At 48.0% G+C, this 22,120-nt stretch overlaps 1 protein-coding gene across 3 annotated transcripts in view; it reads right to left on the reverse strand.

Moving 5' to 3' along the window:
• Window positions 1-21,470, reverse strand: part of BAZ2A (bromodomain adjacent to zinc finger domain 2A) — a 34,765-nt gene extending 13,295 nt beyond the window's left edge. For 2 of the 3 annotated variants that reach the window (XM_030322933.2, XM_030322931.2), the window contains exons 1-8: window positions 21,293-21,470; window positions 16,429-16,513; window positions 5,985-6,122; window positions 3,826-4,419; window positions 2,759-2,944; window positions 1,942-2,160; window positions 1,010-1,510; window positions 812-872 (exon numbers count right to left, since the gene is read on the reverse strand). In XM_030322933.2, the coding sequence (XP_030178793.1) occupies window positions 812-872; window positions 1,010-1,510; window positions 1,942-2,160; window positions 2,759-2,944; window positions 3,826-4,419; window positions 5,985-6,120 (1,697 nt within the window). In that variant the 5' untranslated portion in view covers window positions 6,121-6,122; window positions 16,429-16,513; window positions 21,293-21,470. Of the gene's footprint in view, window positions 1-811; window positions 873-1,009; window positions 1,511-1,941; window positions 2,161-2,758; window positions 2,945-3,825; window positions 4,420-5,984; window positions 6,123-15,798; window positions 15,984-16,428; window positions 16,514-21,292 lie in introns of those variants that run through there. The other variant, XM_030322932.2, reaches the window with a different exon arrangement.
• Between the last annotated feature and the right edge of the window lie 650 nt (window positions 21,471-22,120).

Raw genomic sequence — 22,120 nt, forward strand, 5'->3', positions numbered from 1 at the left:
GAACTCAGACTTGGTGGCCACAAGTAGCCTAGAGGGGTGAGAGGAGAAGATCAGGAAGGCAGTTATTCTTTTTTTTTTTTTCTTCAACATTTATTTATTTTTGGGACAGAGAGACACAGAGCATGAACGGGGGAGGGGCAGAGAGAGAGGGAGACACAGAATCGGAAACAGGCTCCAGGCTCTGAGCCATCAGCCCAGAGCCTGACGCGGGGCTCGAACCCACTGACCGCGAGATCGTGACCTGGCTGAAGTCGGACGCTTAACCGACTGCGCCACCCAGGCGCCCCAGGAAGGCAGTTATTCTTATAAGTCCCTTGATGTCAACTGGCTTGCTCATTCTGGTCACATACTATTCCTGCCCTTACCTCTCCAAAGAGCATTAAAAAATAAATAAATAAATAAATAAATAAATAAATAAATAAATAAATAAATAATCAATCCCAATTTATCAGAACTCAGCCATTCCTCATTCACTGCTATCCCTTCTCTAAGCATATAAAACAAGTCAGCTAATTTGGATATCTGAGCTCTAGGGTCACCTGCGAACTTTGGAAAAGATAACAGCTGCAGCCCCTGGAGCAAAAAAAAAAGTAGCCACTAGATGAGGGAAGAATAGGTGAGGGGAGGCAGATCCTGGGAGAAGAATAGCCTAAGAATGTCAGGCATTATCACTGCAGATAACTGTCCTTTAATCCATTCTTGTCTAGCCCATTCCTCTCCATCTCAGAAGAGATGACCTCTCTTTCCTTCTTCCTAGAGTCAGTCATTAAATTTGTCAAGGTCAACATATGGAACAAACTAGAGCATTTACCCATGCTGGAGGGGAAGACGAACTTCTTCTGGGGTAGCAATACGTCTCCTCAGGACATCACCTTGGGAGGAAGACAAGGAATATTGAGTTAAGAATTCAAGCAAAACAGGGAAGGCCAGCAGGGAAGGGCTAAATGTCACATAGGACAGAAACTTTTCTTGGAACTGGCTAGGAGTAAAACAGAATCTGGACACTCACCACTACCAGAAGTAGTGACTCCTTCTCCAGTGATTTCCTCCAGGTCAGCAGTGGTTTCAGGGAGGCTGCTGACATCTTTATCTGCCGGGGAGGCTGCTGGGAGGACAGCTGCTGGGGAAGCTGCAGGGGACACTTTTGGGGAGGTCACCGGGGAGGCCGTCAAGGAGACTTCTGAGGAGACTGGTGGAAGGGCTGCTGAGGAAGTTGGAGAGACAGCTGGGAATGCTGCTGGGGAGATGACTGGAGAAACTTCTGGGGAGACTGCTGGCGAAACTGCTGGGGAGACTTCTGGAGAGATTTCCAGGGAGGCTGCTGGCGAAACTGCCAGGGAGATTGCCGGGGAGGCTGTTGGAGGGGCTGCTGGTGAAGTTGCTGGATGGAGCTGAATAGTGGATGACTGGTCAGGGGCTGGCTGGGTCAGAGATGGTGGGAAGTCTGAAGACTGAGTCTCCATTTCTTCCTGTTCTGCATCACTACCATTGTTCAGGTCAAAGGTGTTATCTGGAATCGAAAGGGATAAGATGGATAAGGAAAAATAGTGTCCTACAAAGAAAGAGAATCTACTCCGTCAAACCTAGACTAAGCTAAACAGAATTACTTCCAGTGCTTTCCCCTGGGGTTGGAAAATGAGAAGTAGCCTCTGGCTATCCTCCCCAACCATTCATGAAGGTCAAAGAGCAAAGATGCTGCTGTCACTGTGTGAAGAAGTACCTTCTACCTGGAGCCAGTAAGGCCCCTGGCCTTTTTCCTCCTTTCCCACAAGTTCTTCTGGGTGAGGGCAGAAGTCAGAGTGTAACAGCCTATGCCTTTAGTCTATCCCATAGCCCCCTCAGCTCCCAGCAAGGCACCCACCCCTAACACTATAACTATGGAACTGGTTCTCTCACCTTTTCCTGGGCCACAGACTCTCTGTCCTACCTCTCTTCACTTACCTTGCAGGACAGACTCCCCAAGGACAGGTGGAGAGGTGGGGCTGGCAAAGATAGAGGCTGAAGTTTGACTATCATCTGCCAGGAGACTGAAGGCAGTGGCGTTATTGAGGGAAGGGCAATCAAGGGCAGAAATCACAGGGCTGTCCTCAAGAGGCAGCTTGTCCTCTGTACCCATCAGCTCCGTGTCATCTATACCATAGAGTCCTCCACTCACTGGCTCTTCAGGATGTGGAAAAATCAGAAAACAAGATTTAAGAAATACTGGTATTATATCCCAATTCTAGTTCCCATCTTTCTAATATTAAATTAAGGACGTATCACAGGTCTCTCCCTGAAACAGTAGTCACCAGACTTTAGGGACTGTAAAAGCTTGAAATAGAAATGAAGGGAAAAGCACTGACTCTGTATTAACCCACAGACCAACGGAAAATTCTAGCATCCATCACAAAATAGGCCTTTCTTATATTTTAGTGGGGTAAAAGGTAATTGTTCACTGGCAACAGTTTCCTTTCTAGTTACTGAGAACTCAAATAGCCCAACTGTGTGGTAATAAGTCCTTATCCAGTGAATTATTACAGCTCAGGGCTCTTGGCCAAAAGGAACACTAGGAGAGAACCTGGGAAATGAACCAATTCAGCTCAGAGTGCAGTTGGCCCAGTCATACAGTGGCATGAACCTGTGGTTGGCCACAGGATTATCTGGAGGCCCCAATGCCCCAAATTCCTAAATACTTTCCCTGGTTTACTATCTCTTCTAGGTGACAGAGCTGGCTACCTTCTACATGGACATATTGAATGGAGCCAGCCTCCAAGCCTACCCGGTGCCAGAGGGTTGAAGGGCTCCAGAGAGACTTCACTGAGGATTGGAGTGTCTTCCAGTTGATCAGGAAGATGTGAAGGATCATCTAAGCAGCTCACTGTGGGGTCAGGGACCAAGACTGAGACCTCTTGGTGTAATGATTCCACAGAAGGGACAGAGCCATTGTAGCCACACATCTTCAGTTCTAGGAAATCCCAGAAGAGGGCAAAAGTCAAAATCAGGGCCTTAAACTGGTTCATTCAGCTACAGTAGACAGCTAGTCTTTGCTAGAGGGATGTTCATTCTTTCAGTAATTAGGGGTACCAGTTTTATGTTGGATTCCAATCATACCAAGATACTCTAGTGAGCAGTGCTAGTACAATCCTATTGCAGGTAAAGAGAAGGGAGAAGAGAGTGGGGTCTGAGACAAGAACCCTGTCATGTTCTCAGCTATTTCCCCCATCTAGTGGGAACAGGTGGTAAACAGAGAAAATACCCTGTGATTTTACAGGGTGGTCACCCTTATATGTGGAATCAATAGCAAACTAAGCATTTATCTATTTTGAGGACAAAAATAAGAGGGACTGTCACATGTACCAGTGCTAACAACAACAACAAGCAACAGGAAACTGAGTAAACAAGCAATGGTATGCTCTGCCTGTTTCTTCCCTCCTTCAGGTGTCAATCACTACTAGGGCTCAGCCCACTTTAGCAGCCCAGTCTGGCCTTGCCACAGCCAAGTCAAAATTGGCCTCAATGCCCCCCTGCTAAAGCCCCAACCCCTTCCTATATTTTGGAAGAAGCCCTTCTTGATGCAGGGTGTCTGTTGGGGCTGTTTCAGGCTCGCCCACCTGCCCTCTCCAGGCCAGCAGCTCTGCATGAGCTTGAAATAATTTGCACTCCCACTCTCGAGCTGGTGCTGCTGCCACAAAAACACCAGCCACTTGGCTCTGCTAATCACCAACATGCAAATCAGCCTCCACTGCAGAGAGCTGGAAAGACAAGTTTTCCTCACCTCAAAAAGCCACTGCCCCCCATAGACCCCTTTTTCCTCTCCCAACCCAACTCACAGAGCCATAGTTATACCTGGCTGCTCTTCTTCCAGCTCCAGGCTGCCTACCAAGCCAGTGCCATTCTCTGCCACAACTGAAGTCAGCTCCTTTTCTGCCGCCTCATTGGGATGGATACCACTGCCTACCTCCTGGGAGGGTGCAAAGGTCTGGATGCTGGATCCCAACATAGGAGAAGTCTGTGGGGAGGTGAAAAAACTAGGGGGTCCATTGGGCATCACCTCAAAATTCTGGTCAGGAAAGGAATCATACAGTTCCTGTGAGTCGAAGTTAAGCCCCATGGGACTCTGGGTACCGTTGGCCCAGAACTCTTGGCTCCCAGCCCGAAGGTTAGTGTTGTGACTTGGGGATGAAGGTTGCCGGCTGCCCCCAAGGATGCCGTTGAGTGGGTATTGTCCCCCCGAGAACTGGGAGAGAAGGGGTGGGTCCTTGAGGTTGCTGCCAGGATTGGCAGATGGGTACTGTGAGTAGTTCCAGAGACAGTCGTAGGCCACGCTGGGGTGATGGAGGTGTGAGGTGCTGGAGGAGTGGGGAGCAGAGTTCAAAATCCCTGAAGTAGTAGTGTGAGATACAGTAGATAAGCCATTAACATTCACATCCCCATTCAAACCTGGCAGAGAAAGAGGAAAAAGGGTCAGTTACAGATATGTATGCAAGTAACTCTACCACCTCTACCAAAAGAACAGCACTGACTAGAAAAAGGGAAGGTGAAGGGGAGGGGGATTCCCCCTCCACTATATTTATAGCTTTTCAGTCTCCAGGGAACACCAAACCCAGATGCTCCTGGATGTAAGCTTAGCAACTGCTTCTGAGGCTGCTGAGTAGGGGGCTGGGGAGCTCTCCTGGCCTACCACAGGAGCGACCAGCAGAGAGCTGGCTGCTGCTGCTGCTCAGGGTTTTTTATATGAAGCTGCCTGCAGACTCCCTACAGTGACTTGCATTCTTCTCCACCCTCATTCCCTAGAGGAATTCTTCCCTTGGAAGTAGCATGACTGAATTCTCCAGGCCCCCCCCTTACCCCAGAGCCTGTTTGGCCCCACAGTGGCACCAGAAGGGACGGCCTCCACCTCACTGGCACATGCAGATCCAGCACTTTGTGCTGGGCTAAGAATAGAATCTGCAGTCACCACAGCGGCAAGATCCCAACTCAGAAGGCTGGGCTCGGTCCCTCCCCATTGGAACTGGAGGGTAATATTGCAGGGGGAAAAAAAAATCACTGCGTGACTAGTACTACAGACTTCAGTTCTCAACACCAATGGCCACCTCTAGACTGGAGGACAATTCAAATAAAAGAAACCAGATACTAAAGAAGCTGAGGGGGAGGAGGGTCCTCAGTGTAATAAAGGAGCTTCTATCTGCAACCCCCTTGTGGAGAACAGAAGGGAGAGGTAGTTAAGTATAAGCCTACAGCAGTATTTTTCTGCTGCAAGGAAGGAGGAAACCATTTGGGCTTCTCTCTGCTTCCAAGCATAAAGTACCTGAGACCCAGGCAAGATTAGAGAAACACTTGGCACAGCTATGGTACAGAACAATTGATAAGCCAAATCCAGGAAAAGACCTGATCCTGGCAGCAACACTTCTGTCTGGAATTATAGACGATTCTCTCTAGGGAACTAGGTAAGCATTTAAAACTTCCCTGTCCCTATCTTCAACTCTCAAGGACAGGGGTGGCACACACACTTCAAGCATCTGCCCTCTTCTTTGCTACACAAACTGAAAGGCAAATACATCCCAATCTTTACCCAATCCCTCCACCCCCAATCCTAGGGCTGGCTTCTCCAAGCTTTAAAAACAGCTTCTCAGAGGGCTGGACCTTTATCTCTCTCATGGGTCCACAAGTAGTTATCAGAAGCAGTAGCCACCTCACCATTCTGGCAGTAGCCAGGGAACAGGGCTGACAGAAGAGCAGGCTAAGATGAAAAAGCCAGGATGTTTTTCTAACCCCTTCCAACCTTAAGTCAAGACTAAGAGTATCACTTCCATAAACCCCTAGAACTTGTTCTTAGAAACTTGCTTTCTCTCCAGCAGCTGAAGTTCTGAAGATTTACTTCCTCCCTCCCCACCTGGCAAGAAAAAGAGCTGTTGTGAGGTAGGGGAGCCAAATCTTATCCCATCAACCTGCTCTAAAGGAATGATGCCCACTCCCTCCCCAGGCCATGTGGCCCTCACACTCACTTTTCCCTTGCTGGGGGAAGTTCATGGGAGACCCGTTAGTGTAGAGGCCCTCCCCTGAGGAGGGAGAGGGTTTCAGTCCTGAGGCAGCAGGTGCAGGGGGAAGGCCAGTAAAGTTAAAATGGTCGTTTGCCTCCATTTCTGTAGGAGGGGAGAGAGAGGGGAAAAAAAATACTGGCGGTTAAACAAGGTTATGTCACCTGGAATCTTCTAGAGGGAATGCCCCCTCCCCTCCATCTACTTACCCTTCTCCTACCTAAGTACTGGGGAGTGTGTAAGGGTACAGGTTGAAAGATGAGGTGGAGGAAATATACCCCTAACTGGACAATGACCATACAGAAATAGTCTTTTAAAGTCAGACTCATAGAGATACAGAGTTAGTGAGAAAAACCAAGCTATAAGCCTGAAGGAATCTTCCCCTTGTGTGAATCATACTTCTTAAACTTCCAGTTTAGGTTATCCCTCTATGTTAGATATTAACTCTCTATTATAACATTTTAACCTTCTCCATCCTTTTTTTTTTTTTTCTTTTCCCCTCAAGGTAAGGCCAGAGTCCCATTCCCAGGGACCACAGAAGGTTCTCAAAGCCATCTTTTTGATAGGAAGCCATGGAGATGGGGGTTGTTGGCAGAAAAAGCATTTGATACATTTGCTGCTTTATTATTATACTTGAGTTAAATAATTTCCATGTAACCCTATCCACAGCCCTAGACATCTGAAGAAGATAGTATAGTACCTTAGCAAAGGAATATGGAAAGAATATATTTTAGGAAAGGGGACCATAATAGCAAAACTCAAATCATCCAGCAACACTTCTACTCCTTTTTCATGGTTTTCTAAGAACATAGCTCAGAAAAATGTCAGAGGTGGAAAACTGATTAAAGAGGGTGTCCAAAGGAATATTGGTCTGTTATACCTATATGGTTACTTCCTAATGTTTTAGTTTTGTGGCTTAAATGTAAAGGGTCACAGAGAGAATAGCTGGACATCTTACATTTATAAAGGGTGGTGGCTCATTTGGGGGGCAGTATGGTTAAAAAGCTCTTCACCTTGTCCTGAATATGAGGTGATATACTACTAGGAATAAGAAGAAGTAAAGCCCTTGGTCAGAATATATTTAACTTTGACAGAGCAAAGATAAGAGGAAAGAAAAGATGCAGAAGCCAGAATTATTGTAAAAGTCTGAAACATCAATCAGATACCTATGATGTAGTAGTGCATATTAATTTGATATGTAAGAAACATGATCGGGGCACCTGGGTGGCTCAGTCGGTTAAGCGTCCGACTTCAGCTCAGGTCATGATCTCACGGTTCGTGAGTTCAAGCCCCGCGTCGGGCTCTGTGCTGACAGCTCAGAACCTGGAGCCTGTTTCAGATTCTGTGTCTCCCTCTCTCTCTCTGACCCTCCACCGTTCATGCTCTGTCTCTGTCTCAAAAATAAATAAACGTTAAAAATAATAATAATAAAAAATAAAAAGAAAAAAAAGAAACATGATCTGTCTTAATACAGAAAAAGCAACTCCTTGGGTTACTATGTTTTTAAAAAGGGCAGAAGAATTCAGGCAGAAAAATCTATTTATTTATTTATATTTGTAATAATGTTTTTTAAAGTTTATTTATTTCCAGAGGGAGAGAGAACACAGGCGCACACGTGAATGGGGAAGGGGCAGAGAGAGAGGGAGACAGAGAATCCCAAGCAGGCTCCGAGCTGGAACCCATGAACCACCAAGATCATGACCAGAGCCAAAAGTAAGAGTGGGACACTTAACCCACTGAACCACCAGGTGCAAGGTAGAAAGATTTCTTTATCAAGCTCCCAAGATGAGGCAATAAGCAAATCTAGATGACATTTTAAATAACCTCTTTTTAAAAAGAATCAGAAGTAAAACTTTTTAAAGAATTAAAAACATATATGACCATATGACCACTGCCCAAGGTTTGGAAAAGTCATGTTTTTGAATACGCTAGATAACGCAAATTAGACACCATTAGGTGTTCTAAGCATGAACTGTATTTATGACATGATAGCTAGAAGATTTTCCAGGCTAAATACCCTAATTGTCCCTACCTTTATCAATTTTAACTGAAATTAAAAAAAAAATAAAATAAAAGCAATCTGTATTTTGTTGATATAAGAGGAAAAAGTTTTTAGGATTGATCTGCTTCCCATCTTCACTCTAAAATAAGCAGCAGACCTAAACCTGCTGTGCGTCAAAGAAACCGGTCTTACAGAGAAAAGACCTCAGGATCCCCCAGGATTTCCCTACATTTAAAAAGGGCCACTCCTCAGTAATAAGGGATCTGAAAAATAGCATCATGAGATTAGTGATCCTTCTGAAATGAAAGGAGGAAAGTTCATTCCCTAATCTTCTAGGTTAGGTTAGGTTCCTTCCAAAGCTTACATCACAGAGCAAAGAGGACATGCAGTAATTCATTTCGGAAGTCCTAGAAATGCTATTCCTGGAGAGCCAATCTCATTGGATCCCCACTTCTTTCCTCCCCCAGTTTTATGCACAGCCCCACCCCCCATGATGTGTGTGTGACATATACACACCTTCTCTCCTATGTGCACCAAAGGATATCCTTCCACTCAATGATGGGCCACAGTTCATTTTTCCAATTTCTATTTGAATCTGTGAGGAAACTAGTGACCTTCTCCTCTCGGCTACTCTGGGAGAGCACAGCATTTCCGGTCTCATAAATTACATACTAATAAGAATAAATGGATGGCTCACAGAAATCAGATAAGTAAAAGGAATGGGAAGTTATCCAGTGCCTGAGGTCTGTTTCCCCACTAGCCTCCACTGAAGGGTCATCAGGACCACAATCGCTTCATTTACAGGAAGATTCCTAGAAATATAAAATACTCTTTGTGCTGTGCAGTGAAAATAGCACAACATAGTGGGCTCTACATTCAAATCCCAACTCTACTACTATTAGCTGTGTGACCCTGGGCAAGTTACTTAATGTTGCTGAGCCTTAGTTTCAGGATTACTAAAAATTTTAGTACTCACCTCCATGGCTTGTGAGGATAAAAAGATAACCAGCCCCAAAGATCAAAATATAAATATAATTTGAAACCATTACCAGTACTATAAAACTAGGGGTAATCCTTCCAGTCAGACTTCTTTACCCTTGACTCTTGATTTCAGATGTCACTTACCTATGGGATCATACTATGGGAATGCAAAAATGTGGACAGCAATAAAGCCAGGGTTATTTCATTTCAACCTTCCTACCCAAGATGCTTTTCACAATAATGCCTGAAGGTAAATTATGCCCTCCCATCTATACTCTCCCTCCTACTAAGGAGAACAGGTAAAGCAAAGGAGAGTGTCTCCCTTTGAACTAATAGGATTTTGGCCAAATGAAAAAAGAAATCAGCACCCAACCCCCAGAATAGCAGACAGCTCTCATGACCAGGAAGTACAATCAGGCCAGCACCCAGCCCAGTCCCAGGAGTATGTAAATGGATCTCTTAAGAGACTCTATGCTTCATTTTTAAGAATTAAGGGACATTGCTCCTTATGCTTGAAGCAGTAAAGCCCTTGCCACACGGCCAAATAAGGCTCCTTTTCAACTGTTTTCCTCAGTCCCAATTGAAAAGCTACTTACCCTGTGGATCTGTGACATGATTTTAACACAAAAAGGCTGACAATGCACAAAGTGTTGAAATACAGATTATAGATTTCAATCAACACTGTTGCAGGTGCCCTGACCAATTCTAACACCCAGACTTCTGAGGCTACCCCCAGAAAGACAACACACATTAAGCATCCAGCCTGACACTTTGGCAGTAGCTGAAGCTTTTTGGTTCATTCTTCCTATATAGTATACCAAAGTTCCACAGAGAGGTTCCTAAATTGGGGGGGGGGGGGGGGGGACAGTCAGGGGAGTAGAGAGGGTAGGAGGGAAGAGGTAGGAAGAGATTTCAAATGTTTTCTTTTTATTAAACAGGAAATGCAAATTTTACTGTATAGTAAATAAATCATACCATTATCTTTTGGCTCCATAATTGTGAATGTTACAAAGGATATTTGTCAACTCTACTCATCTCTGGATTCACCTACCATACCCTAATAAGTGGTTCCTAACCAGGGGTGATTTTGCCTCTGGAGACATTTAGAATTGTTGTTGAAAAGTATATACTACTGGCATCTAGTAAGCAGAAGCTAGAGATGTTTCTAATGATCCTGCAATACACAAGACAGCCCACCACACAACAAAGAATCTTCTGGTTCAAGAGATAATTTGTGCCAAGGGTGAAAAATCTTGCTCTAATACAAAAACTGCCCCATTCCCCAATTCCTGTCCCACACCCTGAGGGATTACTTTTATATCTAAAAATCCCTTCCCTGGCTAAATTGTTTTCCTCCACTAATTCAGAGTGCAAAGTGCCAACCCATGCCTTCTTCTCTAGTAAAGGACAGCCCATTCTGACAGCCCTGGTAACAATCTTCCCTTGGAACTCTGACTCAGACTACAGCATGTACAGACTGAGGCTTCTCTCAAAATGTGGTTTCTTTAACCCCTTTCATAGTCAGGGCAGTGAGGCAGGAGAATGATGAAAGAAGACTATATATACTAAGGGGGGCTACTCAAAGACAATTGCCATGTCTAGGCTGCTCAGGAGGACACAAAGATGACTGTTCTCTGTCCTTATTTCTTCCAAACTATGTAGGTTTTACGGCATCAATCGGATATTATGTTTTACCGTTGTATGTCCAGCACCTAATTTAGAGCTAAGTACATAAAAGAACCAAAAGAAATATTTGTTGAATGCACAGATTACACAAATGAATGAATAAATCTATCTTTTCTGCCACTGCCAGCTTACTCATCTAATAAAGGCTGTAGTTTTTGTTCAGAGAACCCAAAAATTAATTCTTCACAGAGGTAACAATTTCTAGAAGAGAGGTCCCATACTTGGACATATTTTACACAGCTATCCCCTACAGAAAATAAGGCCTGGAAACAGGAAAGTATTGAGAATGTACAGAGGCAATAAATTTGAGCTCTAAATTAGTAAAATGTTTTGCTTGATTTAACTGAACACTCAAGTTACATAGTAGGTTTTAAAATATTTGTTGACTCAGGACACCTGGGTGGCTCAGTCAGTTAAGTGTCCGACTTTGGCTCAGGTCATGATCTCATGGTTCATGGGTTCGAGCCCCGTGTTGGGCTCTGTGCTAACGGCACAGAGCCTTGAGCCTGCTTCATATTCTGTGTCTCCCTCTCTCTGCCCCTCCCCTGCTCACATTCTCTCTCAAAAATAAATAAACATTAAAATATTTGTTGACTGAATAAAGGAACAATATAATGATCTGGATAGGTTTTCTGCCACAGTTCTCTCTGGTCACTTCACTGTCAGAGGAATGGAAGTGTGTCTGAAATTGCAGGACAGTAAAAGTCACATTCCAGAGGTTGTAACAAGGTTATTTCCCTCTTTCAGCCCTAAGCGTTTCTCAGAATTTCAGCTCTAACAGTTAAGGACTTGGCCTTTTCCTTCAAGAAGACATCCCCTTCCCAAAAAAACCTGAGCTGAGCAGGCAGGTTAAGGATCCTGTTTAGTGGGATAGGTCATGAAGAATCTAATCTCAGGAGACCAAAAGTAGTGAGACCACCTTTCTCTTAAGTACCTTCATGTTTTAGTTTTTTGATGAATTTTTTGGTAAAGTTGGATTATCCTTTTAGTCCATAAAATGCCCTCTTAATTATTCTCGATAACTAGGAAATGGACAAAGCACTGAGTAACACAGTAACACAATGCTACTTTTACTGCCAGGACCCAATCTAAGAACCATCTGCGGAGTTCTTCAAAGACAGGTTTTCTGTTTTGCAGAATTTCATAATTTCAAAATTATTCAGACTGACAAGCTGGTAAAGAAAAATAAATAAAGTCCTTCTGGGGGCACCTGGCTAACTCAGTCAGTAGAGCATGCAACTCTTGATCTCCAAGTCCTGAATTTGAGCCCCATGTTGAGCACAGAGATTAAAGAGCGCCTTCTGAGCGCCTGGGTGGTTCAGTCAGTTAAGTGTCCGACTTCGGCTCAGGTCATGATCTCCAGATTCGTGGCTTCGAGCCCCATGTTGGGCTCTGTGCTGACAGCCCAGGCCTGGAGCCTGCTTCAGATTCTGTGTCTCCCTCTCTCTCTGCCCTTTCCCATGCTCGTGTATGCGCATTCTCTCTCTCGCTCTCAAAAATAAATACATACATACATACATAAGTAGTCCTTCTGACCCATGTGCAACAATGCTGATTAAGTATTAATCTTGGCCTATGGGGTATATGAAGACATCCATATCCCAAGAAAAAATTAGGAAGATTATTTGCCCCAGGAAATACCTCCTAAGTTTTATACTTCATTCTAAGACATAAAAACTTCAGCATTATTGCCTTACTGTACATATCAGATACAAGGTCAAACATCATACTAGTTATTGGACTAACTCCTATGCTATTTTAACAGTGAGAGAATATTATAATATAGCAGGGGTGCCTGGGTGGCTTAGTCTGTTAAGCGTCCAATTTCAGCTCAGGTCATGATCTCATGGTCTGTGGGTTCCAGCACCCCATTGAACTCTCTTCTGTGAGCACAGAGCCTGCTTCAGATCCTCTGTTCCCCCCCACCCCTCCCCCACTTGTTTTCTAAATAAATAAAGCTTAAAAAAAAAAAGAATATAACATAGCAAACCTCTTCAAAGGTAATAAGAAAGGTCAACAGCAGCAAGACACAGTAACCGTAACAAGCTTTGCTTCTCTCTTGGCAACACCTGATTCCAGAACCACCAAGAGGGCAAGATGAGCCTTTCCACACATTCTAGATTTCTGACTGGCTTTGATGTCAGCGCACACAGTTCTCTCTATTCCTCAAATTTCCTTTAGGAAGGAAATACAGACAAGAAGCAGTCAATATTAAGAAATCCACCGCTCTGATAGAAAAATGCATCCATTTTACAAGAAGGACATGGAGGGGCACCTGGGTGGCTCAGTCAGTTAAGCATCCGACTTCAGCTCAGGTCATGATCTCGCGGTCCGTGAGTTCGAGCCCCGTGTGGGGCTCTGTGCTGACAGCTCGGAGCCTGGAGCCTGTTTCGGATTCTGTGTCTCCCTCTCTCTCTGACCCTCCCCTGTTCATGCTCTGTCTCTCTCTGTATCAAAAATAAATAAATGTTTAAAAAAAAATTTTTAAGAAGGACATGGAAAGGTCTGCTTCAGTCAGCTGATTAATCATGTATCAAATGAATTAAAATCTACTGTTTCCTTTAAAGAGTCCATTGAAAAAAAGGTGGTCTTTTCCCTTCCTTCACTTTTTTAACCCCCAACAGGGAAAATCAATTTACTACTATTCTGTCAGGTCCCAACTTAGGTAAAAAAAAGGTTGAAGAAAGGGGAACTTAAAATCAGCATCAAATCCACCCTATCAAAAGCAACTCAAAAGAACCAACGAGTCAAAGAGAGGGGCAAGAAAAAGGACAATGACACCGGACTTGTTATTATTTCCATAGTATCAACCCCAAAATCTCCACTGAACACAGCAATGATACTATCTTAATAGTGATGCTGCTGCTGTCACATAACCATATATCCATTCCTATCCTGGACCTCTAACTGTTCAGGTGGGATGTTTGTGACTGGAAAATACTGAAAAGATTCTTTAAAAAAAATTTTTTTTTAATGCTTATTTATTTTTGAGAGAGAGAGACTGAATGTGAGTGGGGGAGGGGCAGAGAGAGAGAAGGAGACAGAATTGAAACAGGCAGGTTCTGAGCTGTGAGCACAGAGCCCAACGTGGGGCTTGAACTCAGGAACAGAAAGATCATGACCCAGGCCAAAGACTGACGCCACCCAGGCACCCCTGAAAAAATTATTTAAATGCCAGTCTTAAACAGTTTTTAGGATATTCCAAACGATCTTAAAATCTCACCTCTCAAAATGTAAAATCCTGTCACCAACTCCTCTCAAACCAAACCCAGCGTCTAACAAAGTGCCTCAGGACATAGTACACACAGTCCATCACTATATGCTATAGTTGAAATCTTCTGCAGTTATCTGGGGGGAGAAAGAGAAAACCTGGACACATGATTTTGTGCAGAACAAAGGAGAAGCTTACCACTCTCTAAGAAGTGACAAGACAGAAGGTGTCTTTTATGTACTAAAGAGTAAGTCATATGACAGCTAACTCTCCTTATTAGTTGGTTCTGCTTATTAAAAGGTAAACCCTCCAGTACCCTACATCAACTAACAGGCTTCCCATAGGGACTTAGGCTAAAATCACCAGTGAGAAACAAGTCCACCACCTGCACTCTGCAAATCAGTCCCTATCCCAACACATAATAAATTCCATGCTCAGAGTCTACCCTTTGTCACCTCACAAGCTCACTTGACAAGGTGCTCTGCAATACAGAAAGTTATACTTAAAAATATATTAAGCAGGACCCTAAAAAGCCACTCTCATGCCACAAAAGATTCCAAATCTTCCTGGCAGCTTTCCATGCTGAGAGAATTTGCATCACTTGTATTGAAAGTGCAGCAGGGCTGGTGGATGACTAAGTTTGCTTCTCGATGACCTCTAGCTCAAGGAAAAAAAGAATCCAGACAGGGAGGCAGAGATGCTCTGGAGGGGGGTGTGGGGGTACGGATGGGGATTCTGTGAGTCAACTGCAGTGACTACACTTCCAGTTGACAAATTAAGTTTACAAAAAAAAAAAGAAAGAAAGAAAGAAAAAGTCGAACGAAAGGACTCTAAGACCACATTGTTGGCAGGATCCAAGCTTGCCCAGAAGGCCTCAGAAAATGAAACCAAATCTGATTAAAATGGACATTTCAAAACAACGAGACGCAGCAGCAAACGCACAGCTGCCATTTCCCGGCCACTTCCTGCGGGAGGCTTGGGGGAGGGGCTGTTTGTGTACAGATGGAGGTGGAAGCCACCCCCCTCATCTCCCCCCCCCCGCCCCCCCAAGGACGCACATCTCGCACTCCAATAAATCCTACAAAGGATGTCTGCTATAGGCATTGCCTTTCCTCTGAAAATTGGGAACATTAGGAAAGAAAGGGATGATACAGGGTCATCTTTCCTGTCACGGAAATGGGGATCCCCTTAGTGAGGGATCCCCTTCCAAGGGGGATCCCTCTTTATTCTTCCCTTCAGCCCCTAAAAGCCGAGCTCAAATGCAGACGTCTCAGCATCAGCCCTGTGAACCCCCATCCCCGGAGGGGGAGACTCCCGGGACTCGAGGGCCCCAAGCCAAGCACAGCACCACTCCAGCAAGGCCCTCTCCTGCTCGCCACGCTCAAGAGAACCTGCGCCGCTCAGTGAGGGAGACACCCTGAGACCACTCGAACCCCTTTCCACCCTCCACTTGCCGCTGCCAAAACGCCCCAATCCCCACAGAGTGTTTAACCCGCCCAGGGAACCCCCTCACCCACCCTTCGCACTCGTGCAGTCCCCACCCCCACCCAAGGAGGTGGAGCCCCTCCCGGGGATTCCATCCGAGTCCCCCACAGGAGTCATCTCCACCAGCCAGGCGGCTTCTCCGCCTCCTCGTCGTCGCCGCGGCCGTCGCCGGGAGCCTCCATAGCTCCTCCCGCCCCCGCCCGGGTCTTCAGCAGCCCCAGCAGCCCCCTTCTCCTCCAAGCCCCTTGGGCAGAGAGACTCCCGCCCGGGGCTGGGTCCTAACTGGAAATAAGCTCAAGTCAGCTTCTCGCCCAAGGCGAGGCTCCAGGCAGCACTAGAGCCTCTCTTCCCTGAGGGAAGCCTAGGATAAAAGCGGGGCTCCCTCCCCTCAGGCCCCCAGACGTAGCCCAACAGACCTGAGGCGGCGGCGTCCAGCCTGGCTCGGGGCTTGTCTCTCCCCGGGGTACGGGCGGTTCACATGGCCGCGCTCCGGGCGCCAGGAGGGGAGGGGACCGCGGGGGAGGGGGTCTGGGGTCCGGGAGGGGGGAGGGGGACGCGGCTCAACCGCGGGGCCCAAGCGGAGCCAACATGGCCGGCGGGGGAGGAGTGAGCCGAAGCCGGAGGGGGGCGGGGAAGCTACGGCCGGGAGAGAGCCGCCCTCCTCGGCCTCCACCACCGGGTCCTAGCGCCGGGCATCCTAGCTCCCAGACCTGGATCTGGGTCCTAGCGCCGCGGTGTCTCCCTAGCCTGCGAGCAGCTCCCTCTGCACCAAGTCTCCTTGTGGTCCTGTTTCACAATGAGCAAACAGAAAGGCGTGCCAAGGTCCCAAAGATTAACCTAAAAGACTAGATCAAAATTTTAGGACCAAGGCCTATCCAGTCCCTTAACAGGGGTGGGGATGGAAGTGGAGGGGATCATTTCAGTGGCAGTTATTTCCCAGGTTGTGTAGGGGAAAAGACGAAGTGTAGAAGCTGAAGTCAGGGAAGTTCAGTCCTGATAAAGGGGTGGAGAAAGGAAAGAGCCGGCAGCATCTGCTGACCACTCACCTCTGTCCCGTGGGGGCAGCCTGGTCCTGCCTGGATCACCACTTTCCCAGCGACATCTGCAGGGCTCTGGGGGTCAGGAAGATGCCTGTGCGTAGGAAAATGAAGCATTGGCTCTGGAACCAGACAAGGAAGACCTGAGTCTAGCCAAGACCTGAATCTAGCCTAAACCTGGTCAGAGGGGCAGGGGGATTACCCGGAAAATTGACACAGCAATTAAGATGCCCCAAATGTCCACCTATTCTATAATCCCAGTACTTTTTTTTTTTTTTTTTTTTGACAGGATTAGAGGACTGTATGAAACTCAAGAACAGGAAAGAAAAAAATAGAGGACTAGGTTTTGGTTCTCATCTACAATGTCTAATGCAGGGCCCCAGGATGGAGAACAGTGTCACATAAGGTTAGAATTTACAGATTTTCTAGCTCAATCTGCTCTTGTTTGGCAGATGAATTAAGGCCTGGAGAGGTTAACTGACTTGTTCAAGGTCAAAGAGTGGATAAATTGTGACCAGAAACCAGGTTTCCTTTCCTTGTAACTCAACAGACTTTGCAGGCTTCAAGATAATTCCTATTCAGTGCAATGCAATGCAGTTATACAAACAATTGCAAAACTCAGGCTGAATATTCTGGAAGAGGAACGGAGTGTGAATAATGAAACTCTGGCAGTTTTGAGAGGTCAACAAATACCTTTTCTTCTGTGGGTCTGCGAGGAAGAAAATCTGAAAACTGGGTGGGGGCAAGGCAGGGCCAAATACATCAGTCTAGACTGGATTTCCTTACTTCACAGAGGAGTGGACTCTTCCTCAGTTTTGGGAACAGACACTACTCCGCACTACAAACAGCTCAGAGGCTAATAAAAAAGCGAACTTCAGCAGAGTCTTAAAGTGTGTGGGCCAGAGTGAGGAGGTTTAAGAGGGTTAAAAGGGTTTCTCTCCCTCTCCAGAGAAAAGCAGATTACCAGGGGGAAGGAGCAGACAGGTAGAAATCAAAACCCTTCTCTCCTGACTAAATAATAGATTTATAGGTCACCGTTAAGAAAAAAATAAGGACCCCAATAGCCTGCTGACCTTAAGTATCTGAATTAAATAGGAGCCACACTCAGGGGACAGAGGTCCTTCCTTCTGGAGAAAGCAGGGATCCAGCAAACTTCTGCTAAGTAATGCCCCACCTTCCCCAAAATAAAAAAGTAAAAAAATAAAGGCAGATGGAAAAGAGAGCTAGGGCTTGTAAATGGTTTCCTAAAGGGCAGCTAGATATCTTTTTCTCTTCCCTTTTCCAGGACAGATGAGGGAGAATCTTCCTACCTCCCGCCCCCAATCATAGAGCTGGCCAGTCAGAGTCGGGAGGCAGGGGAGGAGACTGCTCCAGTCAGACGGGTGTAGCCACGCCTCTTCCCCCACCACCACACACCCACACACACCCACCCGCTGGCTCCACTATGCTCCGGAAGAGCCGGTTACTCCTGTGCCCCACTGACTGCCCCCACCCCTTCCGAGCCCCAGGCCTAGTCTCCAGGGCAACCCCTAGGACTATCCCAGCCAGGAGCGGTAGGAAAGAGGGGTGTTTGGATAGAAAGGCCACCTGGGATTAGAAAAGAAAGTGAGGCAGGATCCACTCTTCCCATCTGGTGCAGAAGGACTTCAATTACCTTCCTCCCTGAATGAGACCCCTCCTCATCCCATCTAAGCAGAGATCTTCCTTACTCTTTGAGGAAGGGTGAGGGTGGGGTGTCAATATGCCCAACAGCTGGGTATTTACTTCTAGTCAGAAGCCACCCCAGGCAGCAGCTGTGCTGCTCCCCACCATTCAGACAACAGAGGGCAGACTGACCCCATATGTCCCCAAACATTCCTCAGTCCCATCAGATGTGGCCAATCACCCACCCCATCTCCCTTTAGGAAGCTACTAGAAAGGGGAAGGGGCAAATGGTCATCTTTTCAGCAACCTGTGAGAAGGATATCTAGGGAATACTCTGAACCTCTCTCAAGCCACGCCAGTGGACGGGTAATGAAGAAAATGAGAAGGGAAAAATTAGCACCTGCTCCCCCTTTCTCACCCTCCCTGTGATCCTGCTGCACCACCCTGACTCTGGGGTCAGCTGCCACAGTGCCTGGCTCCACTCTGGAGCCAGATGGCTGGGGCTGGGAGGAGGAAGAAAAAGAAAGGAAGAAAGAAGGGAATTTGTTTGCATCCCTCTACCCACCTCTCTTTCTCTCCCCCTCCAGATATCCCTGGAATTCAAGCCCAACACCACTGCTGACCATCCTTTCCTCCCCCCAGCTACCTCCCAGCCAATGGAACAGGACTCAAAGTCTGAAGCAAATCCAGACACCCTGTCCCCTCATCCTGGAGTGGGGAACAGTGGGGGAAGGATGAAAGCACAAGAAGGGGCAGAGCTAGGGGCACTGCTGGACTTGGAGCGGGGGAATTCCCCAATAGAGGTGACGTAATTATTAAAGATTTCCCTTGCCCTTCCTGGCTGAATAGTTTATAGTGTTAATATGGTCTAGTAGAGAGAAAGCCCCCAACCCAATAACCATTCCAACTTGCTCCCCTCCCTCTTCAGGTTAGTGCAAAACAGTCTCCTCCCCCTCTATATTTTGGGGAGGCTAGATTCTCTTATAACCCATCAAAAGGACCATAAGCCCTCCTCCTCTTCTCTGCAAGTTGGTATGTACGCCCTCAGATTCACCCACATACCTGTTTGGAACTCCCCAATGAGCTTCTCCATGGTGGTCTTAGAAGAGGATGGAGAAAGTCTGAACTTCCTTAGGGTGGGGGACTTTTGCATCTGAGCAGAGAAGGCTAACCTTCCCACGCCTCTCCCAACACCTTTAGAGGCTCAGTTCCAGCCCCTCACCCACTATCTTCCAATAGCCCCTTAAGCCCATAATCAGAAGATTCTGGGTGTGCCCTCTCTGCCACCCCCCCTCCCCCCATTCCCTGACTCTGGAGGAGCGTTCCTAAGCTGGATCAGCCCACCCCAGGTTCAAGAAGGCCTTTCCCACCTAGACTGGTTGGTGGGTGAAGTCGGACCCCCAAACTCCAGGAGGGGTGGGGTGGGGTGAGAGCTACAGAGAAGCTTTAGATGGGGCTTAGTTGAACTTGAAGGTCTAAGTGGAGCAGGGCCCGAAAGTGCCTATAGCCTAGGCTAACCCTCCAACCTTCACTTACTACAAGGAAGAGGAATTGGGGTGGCGGTTATTCCCCCTCCCATTGGAGGTTAGGATGGCGTGGGAAAGCTCTGGATCCAGAGGGGAGGAGGCGAAACCCAGACCGCGGGAGATTTTTCTGGCGAGGAAGGCGCGGGGGAGGGGGGAGATCCTGGGTGTAGAACAGGACGGGTACCCGGGAGAGGTTGGCCGAGAAGCGTGAGGCGGCTTCGGATTCCGGTCGCAGAGGACAGGGGAGAAATAGGCGAGTAGATAGTGCGGGGGAGAGAGGAAGGGCAGCTCCCGCAGGGGGAGGGTCAGATCCTGAGTCCCGGGCAGCGGGGATCCCCGGGGCAGGGGACCGCAGGAGCGGCCTGCCCGGGGACTCTGGTATCGGATGGGGTTGCCGGGCCTCACCTGGAGCAGGGCCGGGCCGCGGGCGGCGGCGGCGGCGGCGCAGGTGGCCCGAGCCGGGTGGCGGCGGCGGCGCCTCCTCCCCCAGCCCTGGGCCGCCGGCGGTGTGTGGGGGTTGGGGGGGGGTAGCACTTAAAGGGGCAGGAACTACTGGGGTAAGGACAACCGCTTGGGTAAGGCAGTCGCGAAGAATCCGCTGGGGGAGGGGGAAGCGGGTGGCGTCTCCTAGGGGCCAGAACCAGGAAGGATCCCAGATGGAGGAAGAGAAGAGATCCCAGGAAGAAGAGACAAACTTCTATGGTGAAGTGGGGGATGGTGGTGGGTCCAAACTGGAGGACTTGGGAGAGCTCCGCCCGCGCTCTCGGGACTCCGGCAAAGATCTCTTCACAAAGGAGGGCCGGGAAGGCAGTGAGAGTACCAAGGACGCCAAGGAGGAGTGGGGGTGCGGGAGAAGGAAGGCCGAGGCTGCTGGGGGGTAACACACAGAGGCCCTGCTAGGTGAACAGGTTCTCTGTGTTTCAGCTCCACAGGGCCCGATTTCCTACAGCTGTGGAAAGGCATAGTCTCCTTCCCCCAGCACTGCCCACGTTTAAAAGCTTCTGGAATCAGGAAGCCACGAGGGCAAGGACCTCCTAGGCCTTTCAACCTCAATCCTGCCTTTCAACTCTCTCACTCAGTGTTAGTGACTGGAGCTTAGGGGGCCACCACTAGCAGCCCTAGTGGGACTGCTGTGGGACCGTGAGAATCGGCTTTATTTCAGTTTTCCCCCAACCACCACCACCCTTGCAGCAACCTCTGGGGCAACAGGAAGCAGCTGCTCAGTGCAGCCCCCACCTGGTGGTGGGTCGCCGTGGGGGAGGAGAGAAGTCAGGGACTTAAAAGGCCTGGGAGAAAATAAGGGGAAGAGAGGCACCTTAAAAATTCTCCAACGCAAACAAAAGTGAGCTTTACTTTGCGGTGGGGGGGGAGACCAGCAGTGAATACTGTAAAATATTACTTGAATCTTCAGCAGCTTAAATGGGGAGGAGCAAGGGGCTGTGTGGGGGCGTGGGGGAGACAGTGAGGTGGGGAGAGCCCCGACCTGAGGTGCACAGTCTCAGGCTCTTCCTGGGAACCGAGCTTGCCAATGTTCATGATCCCTTGGTCGGCAGCCTCACTATCTGAGCCCTGTGCCCCTATAGTCCCGTTTCCCCTCCTTCACCCACCAAAAGAGCAAAGGTTAGGCCCCACCCCTGCTGAGTCAGCCAGGGAGGGAGGTAGGCATCCTTCAGGCCTTCCCCCAGGCTGGTCCTCATACTTACCCATGTCCAGCTGGCAGGGCTCCAAGGCTGGGACCACCCAGCTCCTCACTGTCCTTGGTTCCCCCTTCACGTGAAAGCTGGTGTTAGATCCTCCTAAACTGTGAGCTGGGAACTAGCACGAATCAAAAAGCCAATGTATGCTTCCTGCGAACCACAGCCTGAACTGCTGTAGGGTGATGTCCCTGTGTGACAGACTGGGGTGGGGAGGGAGGAGGGAAGGGCGGGGCTTTCTCTGGGTGGAGAGGGAGGAGGAGGCGAGGACAGGGCAGAACCAGGAGAAATATGGAGGAAGGTTAGATCTGTGTTGACACTCCAGAGGCGTGGTAGAAGAGAGTGGTAAAGGGGGAAGGAAATAAATAGTTGCAGCTAGTGAGAGGGAGAAGGTTCTCGATGAATGCTGAGGCACGTAAACGTGTGGGGGAGGGGATGGAGGGATACAAACGACCTTAAGGATCACAGTTACCAGGTCTGCATCTGGGTAACATGGAAAAACAAAGCAGAAAGAGCTGACCCATATCCTGGGGCCTTTCTGCACCAGTTTCTTACCCATTGGAGTCAGAACCTGGAGAAAATGCCCCCTCCCCTATAACTCAGCATTTCCCCAAATCCAGGCTTTTCTGGGAGCAAACGACCAGGCACAGTCGGCTCAGGGGCTCCACCTTCTGTCCAGATCATGACACAAGAGAGACTAGTGCCAAGGACGTCATAGGCAGATGGGAGGAAACTTACAGGCCTCTACTCCACCCCTGGCACCTTTCCCAAGGCCCCTCCTCAACCTTCAGCCCCCAGGGGCCTCTGAATTGGGATCTCAGTTTGTCCCCGCCCTGC

The sequence above is a fragment of the Lynx canadensis genome, chromosome B4, assembly GCF_007474595.2.
Source record: "Lynx canadensis isolate LIC74 chromosome B4, mLynCan4.pri.v2, whole genome shotgun sequence".
Lineage (NCBI taxonomy): Eukaryota > Metazoa > Chordata > Mammalia > Carnivora > Felidae > Lynx > Lynx canadensis.